Below are 15,155 nucleotides of genomic sequence, written 5' to 3' on the forward strand. Positions count from 1 at the left end.
TTGATACCCTATGATAGCGCAAACACACGGGCACTGTGGAATACAATGCGAGGTTTGCAGTAGTTCGTGAGATTAACTAAACTCACCCTAGCTTTAAAATTCAAATGCGGTATGTTCAAAAGACAAAAGAGCGAGAACGACACAAACGGATACTAACGATCCTAATAATTATGAATTCGAAAATCACACGTGGATGCGACACGTCGCTACATCTCGTTATGAGCACACGTAGTTATGGAGCTAGGGACTCCAATCCCGAGATCCCGAGCTATTTTCGATACCTATGAATCCCGGGATTGGTAAATATGAAGTAATTCCACCATGACCTCATATGTTTTACGGTAGTTTCATATTTGGCTGACTAATTAGATTTATGAAGCGGAAAGGCCATACACCATGATTTTCTTTACTATTTTAAATCACGCTAACCCATTCATTAAGTCTATACTATCAGAAACAGCAATCTCATATTAAACTCACATTATTATTTATATTACAATATTATTTACTCCATTAAACTTATATATTTCCAAGATTGTACGTACACAATATTGACAATAAATGTCTTAAATAGTATAAATTATACTAGATTTATTTTTGACCGATTTTATCAATGTTATTTGTAAATATAAAAATTTTATATTAACTATGGAAAAAAATGCCAATCCCGGGACCGATCCGGGAATACCGGAATTGTCAAATTGTAATCCCGGGATCAGAATTTTGGCTCGGGATTGGATTCCCTAGTTATAGCTGCTGATCAGGTGTTCGTCGCTAGACTAAAAGTGGGGAATGTCTGAGTATGGGAAAGTACGAGGTCCACGGTTGAAGCGACGAGAAACTATAAGTAGTAGGCAGGGTAAATATAGAAGTCAGTGGCACCTCCGCTTCCTCCCGTCGCCTTAAAAATCAATAATAAATAATTATAAAAAAATCTAAATGGACCCCACCCAAACCATTTTTCTGTGTGCACACCTGACTCTCAAACAGTGTTGGTTTAGGTACGTGGAGGTATCCTTGTGAAATTTTTGCCTGTGAGATAAACCACTGTTACAATATGTTTTACAATGTGTGTTACAATACAATAATATAGGCAGCTCTCGTGGTGCAGTGCGTAAGACGCTGGCCTTCCACCCGAGAGTTCTGGGTTCGATTTCCGCTGACGACACAATATTTATGTATTTTTATCAAAGCCTGGGTGTTTGTTGTTCAACGAAAAAGCAAGGACATGGTTATTAATAATTCTAAAAAAAATAATATAGTAAGTTATATTGGCAGGATTTGTTATGCTTCGATTTTCTTTTAAACTAAGATTTCGATGGATACTTTATAATGAAGTCACAGCTTCGTTTACTTCATCTAAAATCTCCACTACTTTCAAAAGTTGCAATATTTGTATTCGTTTCTTCATTCGCCGCCCTTTACAATGTGCCGACCATATGCAACGCGTTACCTGTCTACCGCCGCGGGACGTCACTGCGAAGGTGTATGTTAGGCATCACGCGTAAAGACAGAAAATGGATAACGGAGCAAATGAGAAAATGCGTTTTGATCAATTCAGGGCCGGGCATATAACAATTATATGACCTCCATTCTTACCCAGGGTTTGAAATGGACTGGAGCGCACCGGAGCGCCGTTCGGGCTCGTGAAATTGGAAAAATATCGCTCCGTCTCGTGGAAAAAATATTTTGACCGTATGAACTACATAGGCCATAGAATAGAAAATCTAGCACAATTATATTTATAAAATACACATAAAATTTGATAATGATTGTGGAGCTCTCCGGTTCGTAAACTTTTCCATTTTGAGCGTTGTTCTTACCGCGATTGATGATGATAATATAATTTTGACTTCAGAAACATACATATCAATTAGAAAATCCCATAAAATAATTTGGAGTGAGTGAGTGTTGACGACACAGCTGAGCGCTCAATCAATTTATTATGATACCGATACAACTGTGAATAAATTATAATATTTTTTAACCGGTGTGCCGCGAGTGTTCTTCTAGTGTGCCAGCATTTTTTAAGTGTTCTATAAATCGCACAATAACCAGGGTCACGCCAAGTGAGGGTTGTTGGCGGTCAGGCGATAGGATTCAGGGGGTGGCAAAATACCAGAAAAACATTTAGTAAACATATGTATTTTTATATATTATTAATAACATCAACTGAATCATAGAAATGAAATACTTATGTTACAAACACAAAAATATACACAAAATTATATTAAAATACATTTTTTGACGTTGGTAATAATACAGTAGCTTCTGACATGTTTGCGATACATTGATTTGCTCTGTCTTAAGAAATTAAGGGCCATCCTTGTCGCTTTTCTTCTTCACAAAAATTGGCAACATTTGTAATAAGATTTTAGCGTGAGAAAAAGCAAAGGATTAGGCTTTATTAAATTGATAATGAATGTACTTAATAATGGCGTGATGCCTCGATATAGATTAAAAACTAAGGTGGGACGCTCTGTGAGAGGGGTAGGGGGGCATGCATATATAATTTCGACGACCAACGCAAAGAAAGAAAAGAAAGATTAATAGGCCAGACAAGGCGAACGGAAGTAAACTGGACATCGCGAACCCGACAAAAATCACAGACCTGTTTAACCTTTTATGTTAATTAATACATTTTGATTCCAACCAGTAAGCTGATTTTTTTAATGAAAAGACTGTAGAAGTCGTCGATGTGAGTGTCGATGGTGTTGTAGATGTAAGACGATCGTGGTTATTCGTGATGATGGAGGAGTGAGAGTTTATTTATGGTTACATAAGTACAATCGGTACAATAATATAAATAAATTGACAGTACATAGACTGAGATGGGGGTCTAACGGGGTAGTGCATGCGTACCGCACGACACTGTATCCTGATAGTGTCGCATAGCCTCTCCTACTCAATTCCTATCTCTACCTCCACGTGGTGAACTCTGGAAATCTGAGCAACTACACCTAAGATCAGGTAGTCACCCTGGTGGAAGGTGTAGTCAGGGCTAACGGAGAAGGAAGAAATGGCCCTCCGAAAAGGGGGTTGGGCGTGGGGCTAACAACCTCATCCCGTAAAAAACACATTGTTACGAAACCACAACAACAGCCTCGGAAACCGGACACTAAACTCAGACAACCTGGCAAACGCTTTAAGGAAATACGATTTGGAACATGGAATACATTATCACTCTATCGACCAGTAGCACTTAAACTCCTTACAGAACAACTTATAAAATACCAATGTGATATTACGGCCCTACAAGAGATGCGATGGATAGGTCAAGGAGTGATGGAGAAACGAGATTGCACCATACTCTATAGCTGCCATGATAGTGAACATCACTTTGGGACTGGATTCATCGTAAGCAAACGAGTGAAACATTTAATTATTGGGTTCGAACAAGTCAACCCAAGGATCATGCGACTGCGAATTAAAGGAAGTTTCTTCAATTACTCATTTAAAAGCGTACATGCCCCTACAGAGGATAAGTTAGATGAGGAAAAAGAAGACTTCTACGATACATTAAAAAGCACGTACAACAGTTGCCCAAATCACGATGTTAAAATAATACTCGGTGATCTAAATGCCAAAATAGGACGGGAGGAGGTCTACACTGCCATTGTCGGAAAACATAGTCTTCACAATGAAAGTAATGACAATGGTACCCGACCAATTAACTGTGCAGCGTCATAAAATATGGTTATTGGTAGCACAATGTTTCCCCGTAAGGATATATATAAGGGAACTTGGAAATCCCCGGATGTGTGCACAATAAACCAAATATACCATATTTTGATAGACAACAGGCACAGATCGGATTTAATGATCGTCCGGACATACAGAGGGGCTAATGTAGACTCAGACCATTTTCTAGTGTGTGGAAAAGTTAGAGCAAAGATCTCAAACACCAAAAAGGAATTGGGAGCAAGAGCAAAACCCTTTGACACAGAGAAACTGAAGATTCCGCAGGAACTGGCTCGGTGCTAGGAGAGCTTGAACACTCACCTGAGCGACAATGTTGAGGTTGGAGACCATGAAGAGGTGAATCAACACTGGGAAGAGTGCAAGACTGCCATAGTATCTTCAGTTAATGATACCTTAGGACGCCGAAAAACAGGTGAACGATCAGAATGGTTTGACGAAGATTGCCGCGAAGTCACTACGAGAAAGAATGAGGCTCACTTAATGATGCCACAGAAGAAAACACGGGCATCAGACGATGAGTATAAAAAACGCCGGTGTGACGAAAAGAAAAAGACAAATAATGTTAGAAAGGGTTTCAAGCCTCGTATCAAAATGTGCAAGGATGACGATGGCATGATACTCACAGAAAAGCACCGTATTCTTGCCTGGTGGGTGGGTTTCTTTGATCAACATTTAAATACCCCCCATAATGATGCCGGCAACACTAACATTAATACTCATGACCAGGAATCAGTACAAAGTGGCATGGATGATAACGAAGAACCCCGACATTAATTGAGGTAAAAGGTGCTATGTCAAGGTTAAAAACAAACAAATCGCCTGGAATAGATAACCTACATAGTGAAATGTGGGGTAGAAAGCCTGCTCAAACATTTGCATAGCCTAATCCACCAAGTATGGACTTCAGAAAAGATGCCAGAGGAGTGGAAGGATGGGCTGATTTGTCCCCTGCACAAGAAAGGAGACTAACTAGATTGTAGTAACTACAGAGAGGTAACACTCCTTAACTCTGCATATAAACTGTTGTCGATTCTGATATTCCAGCGGCTGGAACCCATTGTAGAAGGAATACTCGGGCACTAGCAAGGAGGCTTTCGACGAGGGAGATCATGTGTTACTCAAATATTTACTCTTAGGCAGATTCAATAAAAGACCACTGAATTCAATATTAACACGTATCACCTGTTCATCGATTTTAAGGCAGCTTATGATAGTATTAATCGATACCGGTTATACGAAGCAATGCGAGAATTTGAAATTCCAACGAAAATAATTAAACTTGTAGAGATGACAATGACACCAGTACAATGCCGAGTGAAGCTTCAAGTAGAAATATCCGAGCCATTTATATCACTGAATGGCCTCAGGCAAGGTGACGCTCTGGCATGCCTTCTTTTCAATATTGCGCTAGAAAAGGCGATACGGGATGCAAAGATTGATGCCCGTGGCAGCGGCACGATATTTACTAAACCTGTGCAGCTGCTGGCGTATGCCGATGATATCGACACCATTCCCATATCAGAATTGGCGCTGAAAAAGGCATTCACAGCACTAAAAGCCTCAGCCAAAAGAATTGGTTTACAAATAAACGAGGCAAAAACTAAATACATGCCTGTCTATGTCACACCACGGGAAGTCGCACCATTGGTGCATACAAGTTTGATACGGTCAACAGTTTCATATACCTACCTTGGATCTCTTGTAACTCGACATAATGATATTACAGAAGAAATCAACAAGAGAATCATATTGTCTGCGAATAAATGCTACTTTGGCTTGTTAAGACATCTTAAGTCCCGCATACTATCTCGCCGAACTAAAAGCACTCTTTACAAGACACTTGTAAAGCTAATGCTCACCTACGCATCGGAAACCTGGCCAGTTACTCTGTGAAATGAACGAGCCCTGAACATCTTTGAAAGAAAAATTCTCCGCCGTATATATGGACCGATCAGTGATGGCACCAATAAGAGGAGAAGATATTATTCTGGGCTTTACGGGCTGTAAGAAGATTGCAGCGCAGTTCAATCAATTAAGATTGGGAGACTGCGATGGCTAGGTCATGTGCGCCGTATGAATGACAATGAACCGGCAAAAAAAGTGATTTCCAGCAATCCAATAGGACGTAGAAGAAGAGGGAGGCCAAAGATTCGCTGGTTGGACGGAGCTGCCAGTGACTGCCGTATTCTGGGGGTACCAAATTGGAAAGCGGCCACACTGGATAGGGACAGGTGGAGGGAGTTGTTGGAGGAGGCCAGGACCCACACTGGGTTATCGCGCCCCTGATGATGACATAGACTGAGATAGTAACGGACCAGGTACTTAGATTCGAGTGACATCTCCGATGAATTATTATTCACTATTTATACAATCAAAATAATATCTACCCATTAAAATTTAGGAAATAACTATATTAATCGAGTCTGCTACTTACTGACATTTGCGTCAATAGACATACGAGTAGCTGACTATTGTATAAAATTGAATATAGATATCGCGGAAAATAACCTAATTTGACACTACGGAAATGCATATTAAAGAATTTGTAATCGCCGATCCATCTGCTGACACAGGTAATGAGTTGTTTATCGCCATAAGACATTTTCGTTGTTACTATGTTAAGGTAGGTAGGTATTTCTACATATTATTATACCAAATGATTCTCCTGTGTTTGCGGCCCTTCGAGTAACTGCCGCCCTTAAGCGACGCTCGATCTGCCTACGCCTACGGGATGTCACTGGGTTCGGCGCTTTAATAAGAAGAAGAAGGTTGAAAAATACTGATGTACACTATCTGAAGTATATCATTACCATATATTATATTATTATTTATTTACCTGGTTTTGGCATTATTGATACATTACAGTTTATAGACCTGCACAACCAAATTCCTCCTTCACAAGTACATCTACTGCAATCTTGCATCATCGACTCACCATCCTTGCAATCCGGTTCTAAAAGGATATAAATGACATTATTGTATATTAAAACTACATGCACTTCCACGATGTACTATTGCTAGATCGACCGTCACGAATAACCCCACATTATACGGGTCTAGGACGATTTGACACCGAACAACTGGACGTCACGGATTTCGAAAATAAATAGACGTTAGGTACTTATAGGTACTTTTAAAAAAATATTCTATATTATTATTTATATTTAAATGATTATATTATGATTTAATAGTTGGTGAGAATGTAAATATCCAGACGTAAACAATGATTTAATCGTTAATTTTATTTTATATAAAGCCTTAGGCATGGTAATTCTCAATCCGCGATAAATAATACATTATGTTAAGAGTAAAATGAATTCAATACTAAGTAGTAAATAGAAACTGATTAAAATACCTCGTCTACGTTCTGTATACGACATACGTGTCTACGACAGTGCGGCGTCCAATTATCCGGAGGCCAGTCGTCCCATTCCCCTTTATACGCAGCGAATTTTAATAATAAGCAACCACTTGGCAGTGGGTCGTTTTTCCTATGCTTGGGCCTTCTGCCACCGTTTTCTATACTTCGTAATATTTCTGATAAAATTATAATATTGTACTTAACATAATGCATGCTTTTACATGGCGATACATTGTCTTAGTTTCCATTTATAACTAAATCTCGATTCGTTTGTGACTGTTACACTCTTGTTTATTTTATTTGTTTACCATGATTATGTATCACCATGCTAACACTTTACCACAGGCGGACAATAAACGCGCGAATTTCAACGTGCGACAAAATTAGATGCATATGAAATGGAGGTAATACTGCGGACATTGCACAGGCAACTCCGTTGAGCGAATATAATGGCAGATAAATGTTTTTAATCATACTAACACATTAATATGCGCCACGTATAATTATTAGATATTATGTTATTAACGGATACCGGGTTTTATACCGGTATTCAATATGCAATACCGAAAAACCGGTATTGATGTTTTCATTCGGTATTGCAATCCCTAATTGCGGCCCAGGACCACAGGTCTCGATGTTGAACTCCTGTTTCTCAGAAAAGCCTATTTCTCTAATTGTTACTAAAAGACATTTATTTTTACCACGAATGGGTGTTGTTATGCATCCGATCAATGTACACGCCCACCTTCCACCTGTGCAGTAACAGGTGTTACAATCAAGCGTCTTTCCCTCACCTTCAGTACAGACCGCTTCTAAGAGAATGTAAATAAAAAATAAGCAATTATATAATAATAGATCACTAACCATTAAATTAGCTTAACCGATTATAAGAGGGCTCGCACATCAGAACTCACCGCATGCGTCTTACGACGAATTCGTCGATGTGACGTCATCGTAAACCAAGAAACAAACGTTATCAAATGGAGCTTCGCAGATTGGCCGATGCAACTGCGACGCTGCGACGCTCCTGCATGCGACGAGTTGCGTTTGCTAGAGCCTGCATGTCGATATCGACAAATGTCGACTCCGCGCATGCGCACAGCCGCACAATCGGCCATTTCTGTCTCTGTCTACACTGTCATTGCTCGCTCATCGCTGGTCACTGCGTTTGACGATTGTTTATACAATCAACACAATAAAAATGGCAGACGAGAGACTTCTACTTAAATGTCTCCGGTACCAATACATAATAATCGCTGTTTCCGCGTCTGATGACATATTTGCGCAATGGCGTCGTCTAGCTAGAGTATATTTTGACGTTTCGGGAGATTACGCGCGAATGCGGCGAATGTCGATGTCGCTAGAGATGTGCGAGGTTGTATCATGCAACACTAACCGGCGGGTCTAAAAAGTTTTGATTTATGGCCGGCAGGCACACAAGGCGAGTTGTGATGTGCGAGCCGGATAAGTGGTGCCACGAATTAATGCGCGTGCGACGCCTCCGCAACCCCCAAGTAATATCTCTATATACGAACTGTCCCTGAAATGCACGCCTGCAGGGCTATTAATTCTAATACATCACTGAACTCTAAAATCACTCAGGCGCTCACCAATCTTAGTGGTTTATAGGGACCATCCCCATTATGTAAAAAATTCACATCTAATAAATAATAATATACCTACATATTTAATTATATTATGGTTAAATTAAATACCTAATTTATTGTATACATACATCTCAACTCGTCGCTATTTTATAGATATATTTGTTATTATTATAAAATAAAGCAATTATTGTAAATTTTGTAATAATATAATGTCGGATTTCCGCGGCAATAAAATAGTTAGTACTTTGTACAAATAAGAAAGCTATGGCGTCTATTTCTCGCTGACCGCGATGATTGTGTGCCATCCCGTCTCTGCGGTACATATCTCATTATACAATGGATTCGAATGCATTAACGTCAGTATGCGCCGACTGGGGAGCAATCCGAGCAACCCTGAAGTGAGTAAAAAGAGCTTGCTAGATGTGATTGAGTAATGACTGGGATAATGATATTATTTATTTTAAAAAGGGTATTTAACATATAAAATAACCCATTAATTAATAATCATATTATAGCTAGGTACCTACATAATGTATAATATTAGAAAGTAGGTAGGTATATTTAATAATTAATGGCTAAATACCGCCACCTATAAAGTCGTACAGCCGCCACTGGTCAGGCGCGATATTGTTTAACTTGGTAAACCCATGACTGCACCGCGAACTGCCAACTGTCGTTAATAGTGTTTTTAAAAGTGACCTCCCATTATGACTTAAGAGTAAAATGTTCAATCAGTGACGTCCCGTGAAGGGTAGGCAGATTAAGCGTCGCTTGAGGGCGGCAGTTACTCGAAGGGCGGCAAATCGAGGAGAATCTTTTGGTATATCGCTCATGAGAAAGCAATACCTCGTATGCCACATGACACTTTTTGTGGATGAGATGAAAAAATATCTATATTCTCTATGATTCCATCAAATTTATCACGTATTTTTCGTATTCTACTATTAATCTTAATAGTGATATACAAAAAATTAAGAATTTTTATGCCTTGATAGTTGACTATAAAGAGTTTTCTTCATCTCGTGTTTTGTGGCATACAAGGTATTGTTTTCTCATGAGCGATATATAGAAATAGCTACCTAAACTGAGTACTAAAGAACGAAAATATCTTTCATTTAAAAAAATCAGCTAACTGGTTGGAAACAAAATACATTAATTAACATAAAACGTTAAACAGGGCTGTATTTTTTTTTTGTCGGGTTCGTGATGTCTAGTTTACTTCCGTTTCCCTTCGACATCCTTGGTGACCAGAAACGACACGAACACGGATGATAAAAAATATTTTATACAAAAATGGGGTGGCATTTGGCGCTGCCCAGGGGCGGCATTTTGTCTAGGGACGTCACTGTGCTCAATCAATGTATGATACCAGTGCAGACATATTATGCATGTGAAACATGGACCTTTGAGAGACCCTTAATGTAAAAGATTTCCAAAAATTACGCATAGCTCAACGCATCATATAAATATGCACGTTGGACATAACGCGGAAAGACCACAAAATAAACCAATGGATAAGGATACTAGGATTACTAGGACAAGAGTACGCAATATGGTTGAGGTTACAAGTTGAAGAAATGGCAGTGGGCTGGATAGGTCGCTCAATGTGTGGACAGCCAGTGGACAAATACCGTCATACAATGTACTACCCAAGGGATGACGCCCTGAAACCCGCTGGATAGATGAACCATTGCCCCCATATCCTGAAGCGGGCCCCCCTACCTATCGCTAAGGATAAAGGCTGTGTAATGCTCTACAGTAGCGTTTTCCAAATGGTGTACGCGGTAAAATTATATAAATATAGGTATATTTAGTGTTTTTTTTATATATTTGAACACATCCCTTTGAATTATGGAGTTGTCGAGTATCAACACACAATTTATAAAAAATATCGTACAACTACATAATTTTAAATAAAAGTAACGTTATTGACTTTTTTTACTATTAGGGCAAATTTGTTATGTGTGTTTATCTCACTTATCAGGTCGATTCGCTATGCCAGGCCCCCAGGCCAGAGCCGTGCAGCCCCACTCCCCTTGTGGGTACCATGAGATGAACTGTGAAAGTTCGGTGGATTTACATGACAGCAAATAACTAGGGACTGAAAAGAGTGGAAGGCAGATCCAGCAGTGGATCAACCCCATCTTATGATGTAGGTATATTTTTAATATTTAAATTTAGTAGGATTATTAATCTTTTTTCTGTAATTATTATTTACTTATTGAGTTTTTAGAATTTGATGAATATAATTTTTATTAAAAATTACAGTGACATCTAGTTTAGATGCATCGAAGGTTATTAATTGGAATGTAATTGGAACCACATTCTATTATATTCGCTTCGCAATTCGGGTAATAGATGTCTCTATGAAATCACATTTTTTGATGTGATCCTCCTTAATCGTTTTCATTGATTTTCATATTTTATTTTTACTATGCAGGGCCATGGTCTCCGGTTGAGAAATACTGATGTCCATACTCATATATCTTATACTAAAGACTGGATAATCGCTGGAAAATGCCACAATATAGTGGTATCCAATGGCCACATAAGGACCACGGCGTAGCCCTAAAAACAGCTGGATCAACGAACAAACATAAAATATGACAAACAGAAAATGACACTTACCCCTTCTTTTGCGGTCGCACACTTTCCGAGTGCAAATGGCACCGTTCCCATCTTGGGCACATCTGCATCTGTTGCAATCATTTTGGAAAGTCTCTCCCGGATTACAAGTAAAGTTGGGGTCATTTACATCTACGGCTGCAAATCAAGAAGGTCATACATCAAAATATATTTGTATCTTTTTGTAACCAAATATTGATGATGGATTACGCAATGTATGCAAAAAACATAGCCTGATTAGTATCTTCAAAAGACGTAACCCCATATTATGTCTTAAACGCAGCAAAGAACTATTAACACAGAAGAGTGAAAGGTGCATGACTGACATCAACTGACCAAAGCTGATGATGTATATTTTAAATATTTAATTGTAGTATTTTAATATATACTAAATAGTATTCTGTAATAATTTACTTTACATTTTAATCGATTTCATTGATTTTAAAATTATTTTAAATTGACTATGCCCTCCCTAGAATTTTCTGAGGCTCCCAATGATCTCAAGTTGAGAAAAACTACTGTACATACTTGTATGTCTTCAACCGCATACACAGATAGTTTGGGGTTGGTCCGTTTTGAAAAAACTATCCATAATATGATTTTTGAGACGGTGGGGGACAGCGGAGTTAAGAAAATCTAGCAGAAATCTTACAGCTTCTCATCGCTTTAACCGTGGAATTTCCGCACTTTTGCATATACATTCCCCATACCCACTTCACTTTTAGTCTAGTGATAATCACCTGACCTGCAGATAACTAAGGGTGTTCATCTATGAGTTATTGCAAGTTATCGTATAGGTTTTAAAGTAAACATTGGATGTCACAGATTGTCGTACCAATTTATGAGTGGCACGTGGTATAATAAAGAGTGGATAATCTTTGGAAAAATGCAGTTATACAGCGGTTCCCAACAGCCACTAAATAACCAAATTTCACAGGACAGACAAAAAATACTTAAATCAACAAACTAAATTTGACACTAACCTCTTCTTTTACGGTTGCACACTTTCCGAGTGCAAATGGCACCGTTCCCATCTTGGGCACATCTGCATCTGTTGCAATCATTTTGGAAAGTCTCTCCCGGATTACAAGTAAAGTTGGGGTCATTTACATCTACGGCTGCAAATCAAGAAGGTCATACATCAAAATATATTTGTATCTTTTGTAACCTAATATTGATGGATTACGCAATGTATGCAAAAAAACATACCCTGATTAGTATCTTAGAAAGACGTGACCTCACATGATGTCGTAAACGCAGCAAAGAACTAGGAGCCGAGAAGGGTGGAAGGCACATGGCTGACATCAATTGACCAAAGCTGATGATGTATATTTTTAATATTTAAGTGTAGTAGTTTTATTATTTTTTTCTGTAATAATTTACTTTACATTTTAATCGATTTCCAATGAAGTAAACATTAGATGTCACAGATTATCATACCAATTTATGAGTGGCACGTGGTATAATAAAGAGTGGATAATCTTTGGAAAAATGCAGTTATACAGCGGTTTCCAACATCCACTAAATAACCACATTTTACAGGACAGTCAAAAAATAGTTAAATCAACAAACTAAATTTGACACTCACCTCTTCTTTTACGGTTGCACACTTTCCGAGTGCAAATGGCACCGTTCCCATCTTGGGCACATTTGCATCTGTTGCAATCGTTTTGGAATGTCTCTCCTGGATTACAAGTAAAGTTGGGGTCATTTACATCTACCGCTGCAAATCAAAGGGATATTATACATCAATTTATATGGCTACACAATGGCAAATGGTGCTTGTTGAATGTAAGTAGCTGGGTAATAACTTAATTCTTATCGGAAAGATGTGATCATATACTATACGGTCTCCAATTTTATTAGATTCATTATAAACAATAATTCAATTTTCATAGCTGATTTTGGCAAAATTGATAAATTCAAGAGTTAAAAACTAACCTAACCTAACAAATAATCCAGTATATCGGCTGTTTTCAAAATTTGTTAGCTGCTGGCTTCCTGTAAAGTGTAAACCGACAAGAACCGTGTTTTATTTAGACTTGAGTTTTATGTCAGTACTATACGACCCAAAGAGGTTGGACGGTCTTTCATATAAGACCATATATTTCTGATACAATATTTCACGGTGAAGTGTGGTACTGCGAACTGCATACGTACAAATTTCCGGACACGATTTAAATTTGGGAGCCGTTCGAGAACGTTCTTTTTGAAAATAGTAATTAATAAATTATGCTATTCGTCTAAATTCTTCAACAATATAGTATTTATTACTTATAGTCAATATCAATATAAAAATTGGTTAGTAATTATTAATGGTGTCGGATAACAAATTTCTTTTGACTATGTTCGTAGTGCAGCGCCAAGAGTGAATTCCGCCCGGATGCAACCCCAAAATTGCCACCCCTTACAAGTAAAACTATCAATCGGGAATTGATTCACTCTCATTCAATAATCTCTCCCCCCCCTTGTAAAAAAACCAAAAAGACGCCTCCCTCTATTCCCACTAAAAAACGGTTACATGTAAATTGTACGTATTACATTTCACCGTAGCACAGTTTGTCGTGTGCTTTCTTATCGGAAAGAGATGACCGTATAGTATCACCGTCATGGCCCCCACATCCTGAAGCGGGCCCCTAGCCCAGGATCTTTGGCGGGCCCCCTACCTATCGCTAAGGTTAAAGGAAGTATGATTTTCTACAGTAGCATTCCCCAAGTGGTATTTCGTGTATTTTTAGCGATTTTAATATAAACCCAGTTGCTTTATTGAGTTGTGAGAACTCAACATAATACTATGAAGCACTGATCGCGACCTCCTTTTGTGGTAGGTAACTAAATAACATGCAACCCTTTGCCATGTTGGATAAAAAGCCATTTTGTATGTCAGGAAACACACTTAAATTAAGTAATTATAAAATAAAACTCTGCGCGTGATTTATCATTTAATTATATCAATCATCACATCACATCAAATTATATCACACAACCATATATTTTAAAATGTCAATTATGTTATCAATGAAAATAGCGCCGCAGGCGACTTTGTTTACTATTAAAGAAAAATTGTGATGTGTTTTTTTCACTTAACTGATCGAACCGCAGCGCCGGGCCCCCTCTAAGCCCGGGCTCCCAGGCTAGAGCCCTGTCAGCCCCCCCTTTGTGGGGGCCATGATCACCGTATAGTATAGTACGAGGGTGGGTCAATAAGTCCTTAGAAAAGCCGACAGGTGGCGCGACTAGTACTGTAAGCGGTTTGTTTTCATGCAGCGGCACTACCGATTCAGTATGCTGCGAAGTTTCAATCAGATTGGTCGGGTTGTTGTGTGTTTCTCGTACATTTAAAAAAAATTTGCTTGTGGAAAATGGAAAAATGGAAAATGGAGAAAATTGAGTTTAGAGCTGTTATTAAACATTTTAATATAAAAGGGTTAACAGCAAAGGAAATAAAAAATGAGTTGGATTTAGTTCACGGCATATCTGCTCCTTCACTTGCAACTATTTATAACTGGTTAAATGAATTTAAACGTGGTCGTACATCAACAAAGGATGAACCACGCTCAGGACGTCCTGTAGAGGTGACTACACCAGAAATGATCAATAAAATCCACGATATGGTGTTAAGTGACCGAAGATTAAAGTTGAGTGAGATAATTGAGGTTACAGGGATCTCAAAAGGTAGCGTCATTTCTATTTTACATGACAAATTGGGCATGAAAAAAATTTCTTCAAGATGGGTGCCGCGTTTGCTCACAGTCGACAATAAACGCAATAGGGTGGTGGCCTCTAAAGCCCTGTTGTCGCTCATGCAACGCAATCCGGATGAATTTTTTCGTCGCTTTGTGACTGTAGATGAAACATGG

At 38.6% G+C, this 15,155-nt stretch overlaps 1 protein-coding gene across 13 annotated transcripts in view; it reads right to left on the reverse strand.

Annotated features, from left to right (window-relative positions):
* LOC147077972 (uncharacterized) overlaps nucleotides 1-15,155 on the reverse strand; it is a 114,146-nt gene that overhangs the window by 48,903 nt on the left and 50,088 nt on the right. For 8 of the 13 annotated variants that reach the window (XM_085961049.1, XM_085961044.1, XM_085961045.1 and 5 more), the window contains exons 4-6: nucleotides 12,884-13,018; nucleotides 12,279-12,413; nucleotides 11,299-11,433 (exon numbers count right to left, since the gene is read on the reverse strand). In XM_085961049.1, coding sequence (XP_085817175.1) covers nucleotides 11,299-11,433; nucleotides 12,279-12,413; nucleotides 12,884-13,018 — 405 coding nt within the window. Of the gene's footprint in view, nucleotides 1-6,355; nucleotides 6,452-6,538; nucleotides 6,656-7,764; nucleotides 7,876-11,298; nucleotides 11,434-12,278; nucleotides 12,414-12,883; nucleotides 13,019-15,155 lie in introns of all 13 variants that reach the window. The other 5 variants (XM_085961041.1, XM_085961038.1, XM_085961039.1 and 2 more) reach the window with 2 other exon arrangements.

This window comes from Rhyacophila brunnea, unplaced genomic scaffold, assembly GCF_057557595.1.
Source record: "Rhyacophila brunnea isolate RB1 unplaced genomic scaffold, BYU_Rbru_1.0 scaffold_12, whole genome shotgun sequence".
Taxonomy (NCBI): Eukaryota; Metazoa; Arthropoda; class Insecta; order Trichoptera; family Rhyacophilidae; genus Rhyacophila; species Rhyacophila brunnea.